Source organism: Periophthalmus magnuspinnatus, chromosome 21 (assembly GCF_009829125.3).
Source record: "Periophthalmus magnuspinnatus isolate fPerMag1 chromosome 21, fPerMag1.2.pri, whole genome shotgun sequence".
In the NCBI taxonomy this organism is placed as follows: domain Eukaryota; kingdom Metazoa; phylum Chordata; class Actinopteri; order Gobiiformes; family Gobiidae; genus Periophthalmus; species Periophthalmus magnuspinnatus.
Genome location: NC_047146.1, coordinates 5,631,119 through 5,648,438, shown reverse-complemented (window position 1 = coordinate 5,648,438; position 17,320 = coordinate 5,631,119). Strand labels below are relative to the sequence as shown.

The window sequence follows — 17,320 nt, the reverse complement described above, 5'->3', positions numbered from 1 at the left end:
GTGTCTGTATGTAGGGGTGGGTGTGTGTGTGTGAGTGTATGTGTGTTTCTGTCTGTATGTATATATGTGTGTGTGTATGTATGTGTGAGTGAGTGTATGTGTATGTATGTCTGTGTGTATATATGTGTGTGTATGCATGTGTATATCTAAGCATATGTCTGTGTTTGTGTATATATGTGTGTGTATATGTATAGGGGTGTGTATGTGTGTGTGTGTATATATGTATATGTATGTGTGTGTATACGTGCATGTAGGTGTACACGCGCACAAAGGGGGTGGACCACGTGACTCCCGCGCGCTCTGTTGTCGGGCCAAACTCTTCTCGTGGAGTCCCGCCGCCGTGTGCTGTCCTGTACCTGCTGCGCACTCTCCTCTTCACCCTGACCCCCTCTGTCCGCCTTTGCCTCCTCTCTGAGCTCCAATTGGCTGCGGGGCAGAAGAGGCGCCGTCCCAGCCCACCCACCGTCTTTTTTAGAGCTCTGTCGGTGCTTTTTAGAGCTCACCGTCACTTCCTCGCTTTGGGATCCGGGCTGAGCGCACGCAGACACGGCTACGGCATGGCAGCTAGTCACGAGTACAGAGGTTACCTACGGGACAGCGTCGACCTGGAGGCGACCCAGCACCACCGCTTCCACCCGGTCCAGAGCTCGGACACCACGTACCGGCCCTTCATTATTGGGACCCTTGCTATAATGGGACTGCTCCAGGTGGCGTCCAGCGTGGCCATCTTATTACACCTGACAGGTTATCTGCAAGAGGTAGGAGGACTTACAGTGGCTTTTGCGTTTTTCTCAACTATTTTAAAGCCAAAGTTCAGCAGCAAATCGCAGTGTTTAATAGGTGAAGCGCGCGTAAAATGTGCGTAAAATGTGCGTAAAATGGTTTGGCTGCGGCTCGGTTACACTTTAAACAAAAGCGCATTGGTGCTCGTGCGCTTTTACGCGTGGTTTTTACTGTTCCCCAAACTCTCTCCTGGAGTTTCTTGAAAAGTTTGAGTGAAAATCTGACCTGGCAGAGCGGCTCCTTTGCCCCGTGAGCGCGCTCTGCAGTGAAATCACCAAATGTCAGAGGAGAAAACGTCTTGTTTTGCAGCACACAGATGTTTTCACTTGAGCTGCACACTTTCACTCTCATGTTTACATACCATCTGGAGGTTATAGTCATTTATATGTGCCATAAATTACAAACTTGAGCCGTGTGTGTGTTTCTGATGGAGGGAAGCGTGCAGGAGTGCAGAAGTCTTGATCTGAAACTGTAGAAGGGTTTGGTTGTGTTTTAATTTGAAAATGATCAGTGTATTGTGTTATCTCCCACAGTATAACCCATAAATCCATGTTATGTTAATTCACCAGTACAGGAAGCACAAAGTTCACTTGAAAACCATCCCTTCCCTGTGTGTTGTGTGTGTGTGTTTGTGTGTTAAATGTCTTTTGGCTTGTTCTTGGCATAAACACACAGCTGTGCGGTAGTGGCTTGTTATTCACTGGACTTTAGCCAGATGGAAAAAAAGCACATGAAAAATGAGCAGGGGAAAGTTGAAAAAAGTAAACACTAAAAGTTTGGGTTCTGTGCAACCGCTGTGGTCATGTATAAGTAATAACAATCCCTGAGATAGAAATGTGATGAGAGCTTATAGACTCTGTTCTTTATGCGCTAAAATGGTGCAGAGGATGGACGTCTTTGGCCGGTCAGTTTGAGATGGGCACATTTTATGCAACGACAAAGCGCCACACCTTAAATAAAGCTCCGATATTACGCAAAATGTACTCTTTTGAGCTTTAAGTCGTGTTATAATGCTGTTACTGCATCAAAAACAGACCTGGAGTTGTGTTTTGTTTCATTCACACATGTTTGAGTCTGTCTAGAAAAGCTCAAAACGCTCTGTTCCACCTTGTGATGTCATAAAGTGGTAGTTTTCAAGTTAACAGCTTTTTTTTTTTTTTTTTACCTTGATTTCAGTGCAGATTGGCAATTCCACAGCTGAAATCAAACCAAATGATTCTAGAAATGAAGGTGTGTGGAGTTTAAAACCACAGTAGAGCACTTCCTGTATCGCCACATGATGACATCACAAGGTGGAACAGAGTGTTTTCAGTTTGAGAGAAGAACTCAGCCTAAATATGCAAAGTTTGTGTGTTAAACATGTGTGAATGAAACAAAAAAAAACACAACTCCAGATGTCTGTAACACCCCCAAGGCTAAAAAAAACCCCGCTCTGTTCCACCTTGTGATGTCATGAAGTGGTAGTTCCCAAGTCAACAGCTCCTTTTAGCTTTATTTCAGTACAGATTGGCAACTCCACAGCTGAAATCAAAGCATCCAAATGATTCTAGCGAAGCCGTATGACATTTAAAACCACAGTGGAGCACTTCCTGTATCGCCACATGATGACATCACAAGGTGGAACGGAGTGTTTTGTGCGTTAAACACGTGCGAATGGAGCAAAAACACAACTCCAGGTCTGTTTTTTTGATGCCGAAACAACACTATAACACGAGAAAATAGTGTAACATGTGCGCTTTAAGGCTTGGAGGTTATGCAATAAAACATTCTGCCTATAACAATTTGTCTCCATTTGTCATAAAGAGGCAAACTGAGCCTTTCCTGAGTCCCGCATGTGGCTCCGGGGCCGTAGACTTCGCCCTACAGTAGTGTGCGCGATGACAGCTCGTGCATATGGGAGCACTTTCACTATGAGTCAGTAAAAGTGCGGCGCTTGGCATCGGACCATCACGTCCTTTTCAGCACCTGTAGCAAAAACTTCCCGAAGATGCGAAAAGCGGACGCCGAACTCGAGGAATGCGCCTTATCCACGCCTTGTTAATCCAAAAAAACTGGACAAATTCATGGCGTTTTGGATACAATAACGAGCCTTTAAGTGGACCGCTGTGTGGGGGAAACGCGGGGCGACATGTGGCCTCTTCCTCCGTTTAGCGGCGCACACTGCTACACGCCTTCCTGTGTGTTCTGAGACGTATTCCTCCCACACAAACCTTAAGGAAACGCACGTGTGAATCTACAGACCTGTTCTTTATCTCTTTATCTGCTCAACTATGCTTTGTTTTCTTGTGTTTTTTTCAGGTAGACTTGTCCACAGCTCCACATCGGTCCATTGAGGTGAGTAACTTTGAAAAAAAAACCTGATTATATTTGATACGCACACATGTTTAACCTCCTCTAAGTGTCTAACAGTGGTGTGAACACTAGGGGGAGCTGTTGCACGTTTGGCAGGCATTGTTTCCTATTATTACGTCAAGGTAATACAAGTAACAAAGTCTTCTACAGTTTACGGTGATTTCGTTTCACATTGTCAGGTTTTTGTCGATACTTTTATGGGACGTACGTTTTGGATATAGTTTCGTTTTGACGTGTAAGAACCGAATGAGTCCGTTTTTGGACCAACAGAACAGGACCCGAGGTAAGACGTGCGTGTTTTTTTTGTTTGTTTACTTTGAGATTAGCGCTTGTCAAACGTGGCGTCGCGTTTGGACGTACCGTGAAGTTTGTTTGTTTTGTAGTAAAAATAAAACTTTCTATTGTCAATAAGTGGCCTGGTAACTTGTGCGTTTGCTGATTTTCTTCCTAGAGTTTTTTTCTGGAGTTTTGTTTGAACGACAGTAGCAAGAATGCGGGCGACAGCGGCTCAGTTTGTAGAGCGTTTGTCCGCCGATCTGAACGTCGGCGCTTCGAATCCCGCTCTCGGCATTAAACGTCATCGGTAGAGCGGCTAAATCCACTGACATCGAGGTTGACATTGCGATTCTAGCTATTCCCACAGATGAATGTTGTAGTTGTGTCCTTGGGCAAGACACTAGCCATGGCACAATAAGCAATAATATCGTTTATCGCGATATAAAACGTCGACAATAATCGTTCGCGGGACATTTTATATAATTGTGATAATCGGCAGCAAAGATAATCGTCATTATTTCACGTGAATGTTCAGAAAAAATGACTTGTACACGGGGGAGTCAACAAAGGGGACAAAGGGGTCTGTTGTCCGGGGCCCCAGGGTTTTAGGGGGCCCAGAATTGGACCCACTTCCTTTTAATTTGTATCACAGGGGGCCCATGTGAGTGTTATTGCCCCGGGACTCCCAAATTTCAGTCAACGGTCCTACTTATCCGTAATATTCTCTGTTAAAGTTATAATTATTCATGTCCATAACAACTTTAATCATTATCGTGATATAATCGTTAATCGCAGTTATTTTGGCCGTGATAATCGTGTCAAATGTGTGTGACTGGGTGAGTTTTATCTTGACGTAAAGTGCTTCGAGTGTCTTGAAGGTAGAAAAGCGCTGTATAAAAACGAGCATTTACTATTTAGCGTGAATGGACGTTAGCTTCACGTTAGCAGTGTTAGCTTCACGTTAGCAGCCGTGCTCGTGTAATCCTTATTTCCTCTCTCAGAAGTTTCACGTCCCAGTTTATCTTTAAAGCGCAGACTGTCCTTAAGATACCCTACGAAACTGAGCGAGCGGCAGAAAGTACAACTCGGGCGTGCAGTCTGCTGTCCACCGTCGTCTTAAAACCACGAATCGCTCGTTTGAAGACGTCTAACGGGCGAGGTACTGGTTTTAAGCGGAGAGAAAAATGATTGGCTCAGAGAGTAAAGGAAGAGAATCCCTTCACTCTCCTAGAAATAGCGGTTTAAGGTTTAATCTACCAGCAACAAGCTAATCAAACACTAATCGGATACTCATACCTATTATGATATTATCTGTAAACAAGGACGGGGCACTTTCACTTCACGACTCCTCCCTTTGGGGTTGGACTTTGTTACTCAGAGGAGGACAAATTCCCAGTGGTTCAAGCCAGTTCCTTCAGTGTAAAACGTCTTCTGGATCGGAGCCGAAACGAGTCCAGACGACGACCACCGACGAATCCTTCTGTGCGTATAGGCCTGAAGCTACAATAATCGCAACTGACTGATTATAGAAAGTAATTGTCGGCTAATTTAGCAATAAAATGATCTTTATCTGGATCGTACGCCCTGCAAACGGAGAGAAGACGTCTTATTTAAGTGCAGTTTGCGTGTAAATTTGCTTTATCTGGGTCAAATTCAGCTAAAATCTTGTATTTGTAGACCTTTTGCCAATTAAACAACACTTTTTTTTTACCAGTTAGCAAAATAAATGTTAGTTGGTATCGGCATCGGCCATGAAAAAGTCGATATTGTCCGATCTCTGGCTGCATTTGTTTAGAATCCGGAGCAACTGATGTTTTCCCCAAATGATGTAAACTCAAACCTTTAGGAGAGCTGTAGTCGTGTATTCGTATTAAAGTGTTGATAGCATAGACTGTATGTATAAACGGACGTAGCTAACCTGCTAGCCGCCGCGTTCCAAATAAGAAGTGTTCATGGGCGCATTTCCAGCTCCATCGACTCTGGCTCCAATTCACTTTCTATTCGTCATTTTGCTCTTAAACGTTCGTCTTAACCCGCTCTACATGATCCTGGTGTTTTTATTTCGCGATAGTGTCCGTAAATCAAGATATGAACATTAATAACCGACAAATCACGCGGCGTCTTTCCGTGGAGGTCACTCCCGCTAGCGTTAGCAACAAGTTTGATTGACAGCGTTGCTAAGGGACCCCTTTACCTTCAACATCATCCAGAGCACTTTGAGATTTGTTGTTCAAATGTAAAGCGCGTTATAAATAAAATGTATTATTATTATTATTATTATTATTAGATTGGCTCTTTAGTTGCTATGACACTCGCGGTCGGAATTACAAATACTGAACTCGGCTCTAGATTCGCCGCTATAACCGCTAGCTTGAGACGAACGCTACGGGCGACGTCACGCTCACTTTTTTTATACAGTTGTAAATTTGTGTGTAAATTTGCGTAAATAACAAAGCGCAAGAGTGGAGTTTGTCAGAAGTTTCGATCCATTAAAAACATCTTATGAAACTGACACGCATAGAACGTTCTTTAAACCAACAAATCGCTCGCGTCAATAAGCGTCACCTGCCAATAAACGCCTGGAATGTTGTAAGTGATTCCGATGAACTTAATCCCCAAGTCTTTTGTGAGATAACTAAGCACAAACCGCATTTTAGTGTATTTTTACCTGCTACTTCCTCGTATCCATGGAAACATATCTTTTAAATAAGCAGTCCGTTGATAAACACGACGTGGTACGAAACTGGCAGAGGACGTTTATTTTCGATGGGTGTGGAATCAGGGTATACCGGGGCCATGACAGTCAAAACACCGCCACGGCTTTAACCAGAAAAGCTTCCAATAATAATAATAATAGTAATAATAATGATATATTTCCTGGTAAGTGAAGGAGGACGGGGGAGGAGGGGGGGGTTCCTCGCCGCTCCGAGTGACTCATACGAGACCGTTTGGTGCCATTAACGAGATCGGCGCTGGGAAACCCTAACAGTTTTCTTGCAGTATAAATCCCGTTTCAAAGTCGCCACCCTTTTCTGGCGAAGTCCGGCGAAATCAAATGTCACTTCTTACGGGGATATCTTCGCTTCGGTAATGTTTTTTCCTAATGCTCTTTTCAAATCAGCCTATTCTTTATACGTCCCCGGCGCGCTCGAAACCACCCAGCTCGTCCGGGGCTAAAGCGCTCCTCGGGTTGGCCGGTTTCCATCGAGTGAAAGGTTGATCTGCTGCGGGTGCTTTATGAGGTGCTGGAGTGATAGGGTTTTTGGCCTTTTCCTTTTCTTATACGTCTCCGCTGACCGTCCGGATAAGTGCTAAGGAGAGCCGTGCGTGCATCGGTCAGCTCCTCAGAGGCTGTGGTCAGGGGCATCTCAAAAGTGATGAGAATACAGCGATTCAGACTCACACAAAGCTGCTCAAATGACTGTTTATAGTGTATATAGAACTTGTTCAACAAAAGGAACCATCTGCTAGGGTGGCCTCGGATTCTGGATCTCGTAAACCGCTCCTTAACATAATAGTCTGAGTCTTAACGACATAATGCCGGGGATGGAGCACATCAAACTTATTTCGACTTGTGTCTCGCGGCGTCGGCTCTTCCTTTTTCTTGTATGGCATTTGCTGCAGGCCTGACACGGAGCGCAGTGTTCTTTTTAAGTTCACAACGCTGGGTTATTAGGTTGTCACGCGGTTCTTCACATCCACTTGTACGAAATGTGGAGTTTGAAGTATTTTTTAAAACCACGAGATATTTCCTGAGTTGTGTTTATAATGTCGTTTCCTCGTCGCAAACGGGCCCGGAGTTGTGTTTTGTTTTGTTTTTTTGTTCCGTTCGCACATGTTTAACGCACAAACCCTGCAGATTTAGGCTGAGTTCGTCTCTCAGACTGAAAACGCTCCGTTCCACCTTGTGATGTCATCGTGTGGCGATACAGGAAGTGCTCCGCCGTGTCTTTAAATTCCACGCACCTTCACTTTGAATCATTTGGATCATTTCAGCCAATCTGGAATTGCCAAATCTGTACTGAACTAAAGGTAAAAGGAGCTGTGAACTTGGAAAAAAAACTACCACTTCATGACATCACAAGGTGGAACGGAGCGTTTTGTAGATGGCCTTATAACGCAGGATTACTCAAACATGTATGAGTGAAACAAAACACAACTCCAGGTCTGTTTTTGAGGCGTTAACAGCATTATAACATCGGTTAAAGCTCAGAAGAGTTTGAGCAATATGAGATCTTTAAAAAAAAAAAAAAAAAAAAAAAGTAAAGTTCTGGTGAAATCTCTCGTTACAGCGCCGTGTACGTCAACAGAGATTACACACTAGTTTCTAAGCTGTTTCATTTCCAAGTGTTTCGTGTCATTCCTGGACAGATTCCTTCCTCGTCTTATAAACGGCTTGAACCGAAAGTGTCATTCTACTTTTTCCTAGTTGCAAAATGATATCTACAAAACAGAGCTGCACATGGAGGTTATTAACGGACTACAGCGCTGATCTGGCAACGAGGTTAAACTCTGACTCTGCACGGCTGTAGGGGCAGTGTGTGTGTGTGTGTGTGTGTACATGTGTGTGTTTAAGTTGCTATGTTCGTTAGGTATTTCAAAACTCTCATTTGGCCCGTGTCTGTTTTTGTTTCTGTTGCTGATTTGACTTTGGAGTTACATGACATTGGCAGCATTCCTGAGAATTTAGATCAGAAGAACAAGTCAAAACTGCTTCAGGATGCAATAAAACCCCATTAATGGAGTTGGCATAATGTTTTCGTGACACTAGAGTGACAGTTCTAATGCACATGTTGGAGCCATATGTAAAACTGTAAACTCTAAGGCTAATCGAGGCTAGCAGTTGTAGCGGCGAATTGGGAGTTGAGTTCAGTATTTGGAGTATCATAGCAACGAAAGAGCCAATCCGGAGCGAGGCTGTTTAGCTCGCTTGTTTAGCAGGGAGTGGGTGCTTAGCAACGCTGTCAATCAAACCTGTTGCTAACGCTAGCGGGAGTGACCTCAGGGAAAGAAGGCGCCTGATTTGTTGGTTATTAATGTTCATATTTTGATTTACAGACACAATAGTGAAATAAAAACCCATGCTCATTTCCTTTTTGTAACGTAGCGGTTAGCAGGTTAGCTAGTCCTTTTGTATATACAGTCTATGCTAGCAGGTTAGCTAGTCCTTTTGTATATGCAGTTTAGCTAGTCCTTTTGTATATACGGTCTATGCTAGCAGGTTAGCTAGTCCTTTGTAAATACAGTCTATGCTAGCAGGTTAGCGAGTCCATTTATATATACAGTCTATGCTAGCAGGTTAGCGAGTCCATTTATATATACAGTCTATGCTAGCAGGTTAGCTAGTCCATTTATATATACAGTCTATGCTAGCAGGTTAGCGAGTCCATTTATATATACAGTCTATGCTAGCAGGTTAGCTAGTCCATTTATATATAGTCTATGCTAGCAGGTTAGCTAGTCCATTTATATATACAGTCTATGCTAGCAGGTTAGCAATGTCCATTTATATATACAGTCTATGCTAGCAGGTTAGCTAGTCCATTTATATATACAGTCTATGCTAGAAGGTTAGCTAGTCCATTTATATATACAGTCTATGCTAGCAGGTTAGCTAGTCCATTTATATATACAGTCTATGCTAGCAGGTTAGCTAGTCCATTTATATATACAGTCTATGCTAGCAGGTTAGCTAGTCCATTTATATATGCAGTCTATGCTAGCAGGTTAGCTAGTCCATTTATATATACAGTCTATGCTAGCAGGTTAGCTAGTCCATTTATATATACAGTCTATGCTAGCAGGTTAGCTAGTCCATTTATATATACAGTCTATGCTAGAAGGTTAGCTAGTCCATTTATATATACAGTCTATGCTAGCAGGTTAGCTAGTCCATTTATATATACAGTCTATGCTAGCAGGTTAGCTAGTCCATTTATATATGCAGTCTATGCTAGCAGGTTAGCTAGTCCATTTATATATGCAGTCTATGCTAGCAGGTTAGCTAGTCCATTTATATATACAGTCTATGCTAGCAGGTTAGCTAGTCCATTTATATATACAGTCTATGCTAGCAGGTTAGCTAGTCCATTTATATATGCAGTCTATGCTAGCAGGTTAGCTAGTCCATTTATATATACAGTCTATGCTAGCAGGTTAGCTAGTCCATTTATATATACAGTCTATGCTAGCAGGTTAGCTGATCCATTTATATATACAGTCTATGCTAGCAGGTTAGCTAGTCCATTTATATATGCAGTCTATGCTAGCAGGTTAGCTAGTCCATTTATATATACAGTCTATGCTAGCAGGTTAGCTAGTCCATTTATATATGCAGTCTATGCTAGCAGGTTAGCTAGTCCATTTATATATACAGTCTATGCTAGCAGGTTAGCTGATCCATTTATATATACAGTCTATGGGCACAGTTTTCACACTTGAGGGCCGTTTAAAGCTAAAGACTAAAGTGATATTTTGAAACGTCCATCTGCGCGTGACAAAAGCGGAATGTTAGACACTTTTGAAACACGAAAGGATGTTTATATCTTGATTTACAGACACAATAGTGAAATAAAAACACGAGGATCATGTAGAGGGTTAATACGAACATTTAAGACCAAAATGACGAGTCTGACAGCAGCAGGTACAGAGAGAGGGGCCAGTTTTTCAATAGAACGTGAATTGGAGCCAGAGTCGTCCTTGTTGCTTGTGCCTTTTCTGTAGAGCGCTAATGATTAATTTAAATCTTGAATACCACAGTCAGTCATGTTTGCGCTTTGTAAATATTTGATGCCAAAACCTGGAGAGTCCCAAACAACTTATGTGCAAGCGACAGCAGTGGCTCAGTTGGTAGAGTCGAACTCCTGCTCTCGACATAAACGTCATTGATAGAGCTGTCAGATCTATTGACCCACAGGTTAGCGGTGCGATTCCAGCTCCCAGAGATGAACGCTGCAGCCGTGCCCTTGAGCAAGACACCTAACCCACCTCACTGTATGAACGTGTGTGTGTGAATGCGCGAGTGTTTCCTCGACGTTAAACCGCTCTGAGTGTGTCTTGGAAGATGGAAACGCGCCATCTTCCCTCTGTTTTATAATGCTAATCGTTGAAATAAAATACGACCCAACTGAAATCATGTTTTTTTTTTGTTTTTTTTTTTTGTGTGTGTGTTGCAGGACATGCCAGAACCGATTATGAACGCCTTACAAGCGCCAAAACTGAAAAAATGCAACAAGAACAGATGTAAAAGTCCGAGAGACAGCGTGCCATCGGCTCATCTACCGATCAGAGCGAAACACGAGTATCCAAGTGAGTTTTCCTGTTGCGTTGCACAAGGATTCCAGCTGTTGACGTGAAGAAATGCTCATTCTCACAAGAGCGTAACCCGACCGTGCGCAGAATCGTTAAAGTTTATATCGTTAGACCTGTCACTATTACACATTCTGAAACTCAAAACATCGTTACAGAGAAATATTACGACAAAGGATAGCACTGAAACGACTTTACGTCACTAATTAACATCGGGTTAACGTGAGATAAACCCCGTGAACCATTTTTAAATCGACTGCTTCATTAAAAGACATGAGCTGGAACAAATAAACAGCAGAATGTTCCAGTAATTAGCCATAAAACGGACTTATTCACGCCTCCACAGCTCAAATCTTACCCCGAAATACCCCAAAAATACTCCAAATCGCCCTGGTTTTGCGAAGAAAAAGCACTCAAGTCTCAAGTTGTAAAGTTTCAGCTCAAATATAGAACGATTCGGCGATATATTCACTGTCACGACAAGCCTGTTTACTGTTTTTTAATCCAAAACTGTCCGAAGGTTTTTCCAGCGCAACCTTTGGAACCATTAGCTACAGCACCCGTGACCCCAGAATCACGTTTTTTAACCAGTATTTCATTCCGCAAAGGCGCTGCACTGTCCGTAATCCCCTTTTTAAACGGTGAACCGCGGCCGTACAAGTCGTGATTTGTGTAAAACGTAATGTTCGGAGCTCCCCGCACATGTAAAAAGGCCTTTGTTGGATAATGACCATATGGCGACATCTGCCAGAGACGCTCATCCAGCCCCAATCAGGACGTGAACTATGTGGAAACAACTGCGGCTCAGACAGTTGCTCCTCTGTCATGGTTCGAGAGCGGATTAAGAGGGCGGGGCTAACAGTCGACTTCACCCGCCGTGGGTACAGGTCCTTCTAATATTCTTAATAGTCGACGTGTTATTTAAAATCCGCTTACTTTTATGAGATTTTAACCAGAGATACCAGTGTGGGAACAGAAACTTGTGCTTATTTCCTTATTTCCAGTTCATTTATTACGCAAGATTGTGTTACGTAACTATTATGTGTCCTTGATTAACAGCTTTGTACGAATAACAATAACAGTTCAAACTATTATGAGACATTCTAGGCCAAAATAACAACGAGCCAAAGCACAATATCGGCTTCACTGATATTAAGGAACCGATTCACGATATTCACTCATATTCAATGGCAGTATCGGTATCGGTGCGTCGCTAATTTTAAACGTTAGCATGCTCAAAGTTATATTCCAGTTGATACGTGCACGTTTGAGTACTCCTGTTTTGCGTTTATAAACTTTTGATAATGAAGTACTCAAAAAAATCCCGTTTTCAACTACCCCCTAACCCCGCCCAACTATAAAAATTATGAAACAAAGAGGTGGGGCCAAAAGTTTCGACGGTTTTGAACAGAAAGTCAGTGGAACCGTTTCCGTTTTGTAGTTGTTTTTGATCAGTCTTGTAGTTTTATAAAAAGTACTCCTGTATTGCTCGACTTCTGAGGATGTAGCGCTCAGAAAAATCCCGTTTTCAACTACCCCCTAACCCCGCCCACAGACCTGCGCTTAATTGGAGTTACTTAAAAGCCACATAGCCATTTTTCAGCTATAAAAACGATGAAATTAAATGAGTATCGGCTGTTTGCTACGGTGAAACGAAGAGGTGGGGCCAAGAATTTCGACAGTTTTGAACAGAAAGTCAATGGAACCGTTTCCGTTTTGAAGTTGTTTTAGATCAGTCTGGTAATCCTGTTTTACTCTACTTTTGAGGGTGGAGGACCTGCGCTTACTTGAAGTTATTTAAAAGCCGCAAAGACATTTTTCAACGTTAAAAACAATGAAATGAAATGAATATCAGCTGCTTGCTTCAGTGAATCCAAGAGGCAGGTTTAAGAATTTCCACAGAATCGTTTCTCGTATTAAGTCGTTTTAGATCAATTTATGGTTTATAATGAAGGAAATGTAAAGTAATTATCCGCACATGTTATAGTTTACTACAAAAAACACCAAGAAAAAGCAAAACATGTCTTAACCTCTTGAGACCCGAGCTCTTGCAGGACTTTATAAATAAAATAAAAAATAAAAAAATAAATTAAAAATAAAATAAAAAGATAAAATAAAAAAAAACAACAACATTAAAATACAATAAAAATAAAATAAAAATAAATAAAAATAACAAGAATAAATAAATTAAAAAAAAAAAAAAAAAAAAATACAAATAAATAAAAATAAAAAATAAATAAATATTCTCTTAGAAATATTCAAAATTGAACATGTTCTTGTTGCTGTTCTTCTAAAAATTTGCACTGTGGCCTAAAAAACCCAAAATGTGTTGTCCACAGATGAGGACACGAGGTCTCAGGAGGTTAAAAAATAACGGTTGTGTTGTGTCTGTCCGCAGAAGGCAAGCCTCAGCCGGTCACTATCGAATGGGACAACAACCAAGGAGACCTCCACTGCATCAAGTACGAGAAGGGCAAGCTGTACATCGACGAGCCCGGGTACTACTACGTCTACGCCAAGACCTGCTTCCGCTACTACAACGTGGCGGAGGGGCGCGACGTCTCCACCGTGGACTTCAGTAACATTCAGCTCATTCAGTACATTTGCCACGACATCCACCAGCAGAACACGAAGGTGAGGCTGATGAAGACCGGCAGCACCCTGAGATGGAACAACGCCAGCTACAACATGTACTGCGCCCAGCAAGGCCGAGGGGTACGGCTGGAGCAGGGCGACTCGCTTTTTGTGAACGTGTCCAACGCGTGGCTACTGGACCAGGAGACGGAGGGGACTTACTTCGGCGCGATAAAACTGGGGGGCTGACGTGTTAAAAGCGAAGGCGTGGACGTGCTACTGAACTTTCCGAAACTATGCCAAAGACCACTGTTATGGCTAATTTTCTTGTCACTATTGTCGTCTCGTGTTGATCTGTCAAACGAATCTCCTGTAATTATTCACGCAGAGGTCGGTAGGAACCAAAAATAAATGGAAAGTGATGGGGGCCGTCACTTTTACGATTGGCTAATGACTCGCGGCGATTCGAGACGCGAGTTCGGTTGTATCTTTGTACCTTGTCCAAAGAAACGGTACTGGATATGTTCATTTATGTTGACAACTGCTGGGGAATACTCGTTCAATGTGCTTTTTTGGGGGGGGATTTAAACATATCTGTACCATTTAAAACAAACTTCACAGGTCAGAGCCGCTCGGAGCTCTTCTGACATCTGCTTACACTTTGTACGGAGCCAGATAAAACTAACAATCCTCCGGACCTGAGTCTCTGACCCTCAGCAGATGGGAGTATGGAGTTTTTAGATGGTCAGTGAGCCATCCCCGCTCTGTGTAACTGAGGTATGCTCGGATTTGTTTTACCTAAAGGCGGGGAAATGATTAATTTTAACTGACAACTGGCTTTATAATAACTACGCCATTTACAGGCTTAGTAAAACATGAACAAAGACTTCATTTAAGAGGGTTCAGGGTTCGGAACGGCTCAATGAACGGGTTAGGGTTCGGAATTTTGGGTATGGCATTATTAAAAGTGTGTAAATCATGCTTTATTAAGACTAATTAAGGTGTAGTTATTATAAAGTGTTACCCAAGTCAAACAAGTGATGCCTTAAATGTAAAAAAAAAATACACAAAAGAACTAAAACGAACGAACCGCTTTGACTATCGTAAAAGACAAAAGTTAAATCTGTCAACTGGACACTGCCTTATGTCTGTCTGAAGGCGCTAACTACGCTGAAACTGGAAAGAGCTTTTGTCATATTCATTCAGTTCTTAATGGCTACTTCCACGTCTATTTGCGTCATGGCGAGCTCTATTGTCCTCTTTGTTTCCTTTGTTTGCTTTGGGTCTGAGGATGGAGTTATAGATGGGGGGAAAGGTGATGTCTAAAGCTCTCATTCCTGTTCAAAGATGGGTTGTCTTTCCAAACAAAACTAGCTTCTTTAACTCCTCTTAAACCTTTTCTTTCTCCGGCTGAGATCTGTCCGTCACGCTCTTCAGACGAGCGGTTAGTGTCTTTAAGATGGAGATGTACGGTGTGTTTTTGTCCATTTGACAGATTTTACTTTGGTTTTTTACTATGGATCAGACCTGGACGACTGAGGGATTACACAGACTACTTTGACATCAACATTCAGAGCAGATAGCTGGACTGTCTGGCCAATCGTGACACGAAAAGTCTCCTTTAACTTGAGCCAAATTGACTTTGGCTCATCATTAACTTAATATTTTTTTCATTTGGCTCTTCAGCGAGGTAAATGGGAATATGCACTAAATATTTATTTATTAGTTCTAGAGTTACAGAGAGGGGCCACTGTTACAGTGAGCGCCCCCCGCTGTAGAAACAGTATATTTCATGTGTGTTTGAGTTCATTATACAGCACTTAGAGGTTCCAGTAGACATGCTTTTTGTAATAAAAACACAGGGGCTTTGAGTTTGAATTCAATATTTATGTGTTTTATTTTTGACAACTGTGTGTGCACTTGACATGAGCAGGACGGATGCTTCAGATTGTATACAGTAAGATTGTTGTTTATACAAAACTGTCGATATAATTTATGTTGTTAATAAAACTACTTTTGTAACAATGTGACCTCAGTGATGTCGTCTGCGTCTGGAGGAGCCGTCGTTACTGTGGCGCCGTGTCCGTGATGTGGGCGGAGCTAATTAATACTGGAATTAGACTAAAATCTAGGCCTGTCCTGGTAACACATTTAGAAACAGGATACACACACATCACTACAGAGGAACACACAAGTCCACAAAACAGGTCCCAGTGAACAGTTTAAACAGACAGCAGTGGAGTACTTCAGATACCTAAAAATGTTACTTAATTACAGTACTTTACCACTCGTACTTCGTCACCTTCCACCGCGGATAAACATTAGTCTCATTAAAAAGCCGGAGCTGCAGCAAAGCAACGACAGAATGAACCAATCATCAGCCGTCGCGGTTTTTAAATCCACTCTACAGCTCCAGTCTTACCTCATTACGTAAAAATGGCAAAAATCTCCCCACTTTTGCAAAGAAATTGTCCACTGCAGCTCTTTTAACTCACAGCAGACGTTCGAACCAGCGCAGCCAGAACAGAGCGAGCGTCTGCGCAGATGTGCCATGGAAGTATGTCTTAAAAACTATAATTAAAGAGAAATTAGCTAAACTATTTGTCAACTTTAAAGAGCTCGTATGACACTATCCTCTGATCTCTGTTCTAATGTTTCCTCATCACAAACAGACCTGGAGTTGTTGTTTTTTGTTTTTTGTTTCATTCACACATGTTTAACACACAAACAAACCCTGAGGTCTTCTCTCAAACTGAAAACACACTCTGTTCCACCTTGTGATGTCATCGTGTGGTGATACAGGAAGTGCTCCGCTGTGTTTTTAAACTCCACACACCTTCATTTCTAGAATCATTTGGATCATTTCAGCTAATCTGGAATCGCCGATCTATGTACTGAGCTAAAGGAAAAAGGAGCTGTTCACTTGAAAACTACCACTTCATGACATCACGAGGTGGAACAGAGCGTTTTTGAGGAGGTAACAGCATTAGAACACGGCTTAACGCTACAAGAGTCACTTTTGCGTAATATGAGATAAAATGCACATACAAAAACACAAACAAAACAATAAAACTTCAACTTGTGTACGTCCCAATAATTTCCCAGTTTGTCTAAGTTTAAGTCTATTATTACCATAGAGTCTGACAGGGGGCGCTCTAGGGCAGTCCTCCATTTGCATGTTTTCTCTGAACGTTGTGCGTTTTATTTCATTCACACATGTTTAACGCACAAACCCTGCATATTTACGCTGCGTTCTTCTCTTAAACTGAAAACACTCGGTTCCACCTTGTGATGTCATCGTGTGGTGATACAGGAAGTGCTCCGCTGTGTTTTTAAACTCCACACACCTTCATTTTATAGAATCATTTGGATCATTTCAGCCGATCTGGAACTGCCAATTTGTATCGAACTAACGTTAAAAAGTAGCTGTTAACTTGAAAAACTACCACTTCATGACATCACGAGGTGGAACAGAGCATTTTGAGCTTTGGAGATGTAACAGACTAATAATAAAGTGTGACTCAAACATGTGTGAATGAAACAAAACACAACTCCAGGTGCGTTTTTGATGAGGTAACAGCATTAGAACACGACTTAACGCTCACAAGAGTTCATTTTGCGTAATATACGACCGGCGCTGGCGGTGGGTTCAATTACCAAACGCCGGGACCTCACAGGGCCTCACAAAAATCAACGCCAGAGCTCAAACGCACAGCCACGTACAGCACAGAGCTACGCCATTTTTACAACATAAATATCTGAGTGGCATTCATCCATATCCGCGGTAATAAAACGCCAATAAGCTATTTAAAATATACAACCGCTCACGGCCGACGTTATATAATGCAGCGAGTATCGGGGCCTCGGCGTCGGATCGAAAAAGTCAAAGCCATAACCGTGTAAACAGTGGGTTTCTGTAGCGCGCCGCCATTTTGAAGTGACTCAATTTGTCAGTTTTTGGCCGGAGCTGAAGGACCATTATAATGTGTTGTGTCAGTAAACAGAACGGACAGTCTGGGCCCCCCGC

General features: G+C 42.3%; 1 protein-coding gene across 1 annotated transcript; it reads left to right on the top strand.

Annotated features, from left to right (window-relative positions):
* The first annotated feature begins 311 nt into the window (after positions 1-311).
* Positions 312-15,321, top strand: tnfsf11 (TNF superfamily member 11). The gene is made up of 4 exons (XM_033987482.2): positions 312-758; positions 3,082-3,117; positions 10,587-10,719; positions 13,118-15,321. Exons 1-4 carry the CDS (start codon positions 558-560, stop codon positions 13,540-13,542), a joined length of 795 nt encoding a protein of 264 aa, XP_033843373.1. The 5' UTR covers positions 312-557; the 3' UTR covers positions 13,543-15,321.
* Positions 15,322-17,320: the final 1,999 nt, after the last annotated feature.

What these genes read in the sequence shown, in the direction of transcription:
- tnfsf11 (XM_033987482.2), top strand. Translation starts at nt 558, where the DNA reads ATGGCAGCTAGTCACGAGTACAGAGGTTACCTACGGGACAGCGTCGAC. An exon ending in TGACAGGTTATCTGCAAGAG is followed by an intron (nt 759 to 3,081) that starts GTAGGAGGACTT and finishes TGTTTTTTTCAG; the next exon opens with GTAGACTTGTCCACAGCTCC. An exon ending in AGCGAAACACGAGTATCCAA is followed by an intron (nt 10,720 to 13,117) that starts GTGAGTTTTCCT and finishes GTCTGTCCGCAG; the next exon opens with AAGGCAAGCCTCAGCCGGTC.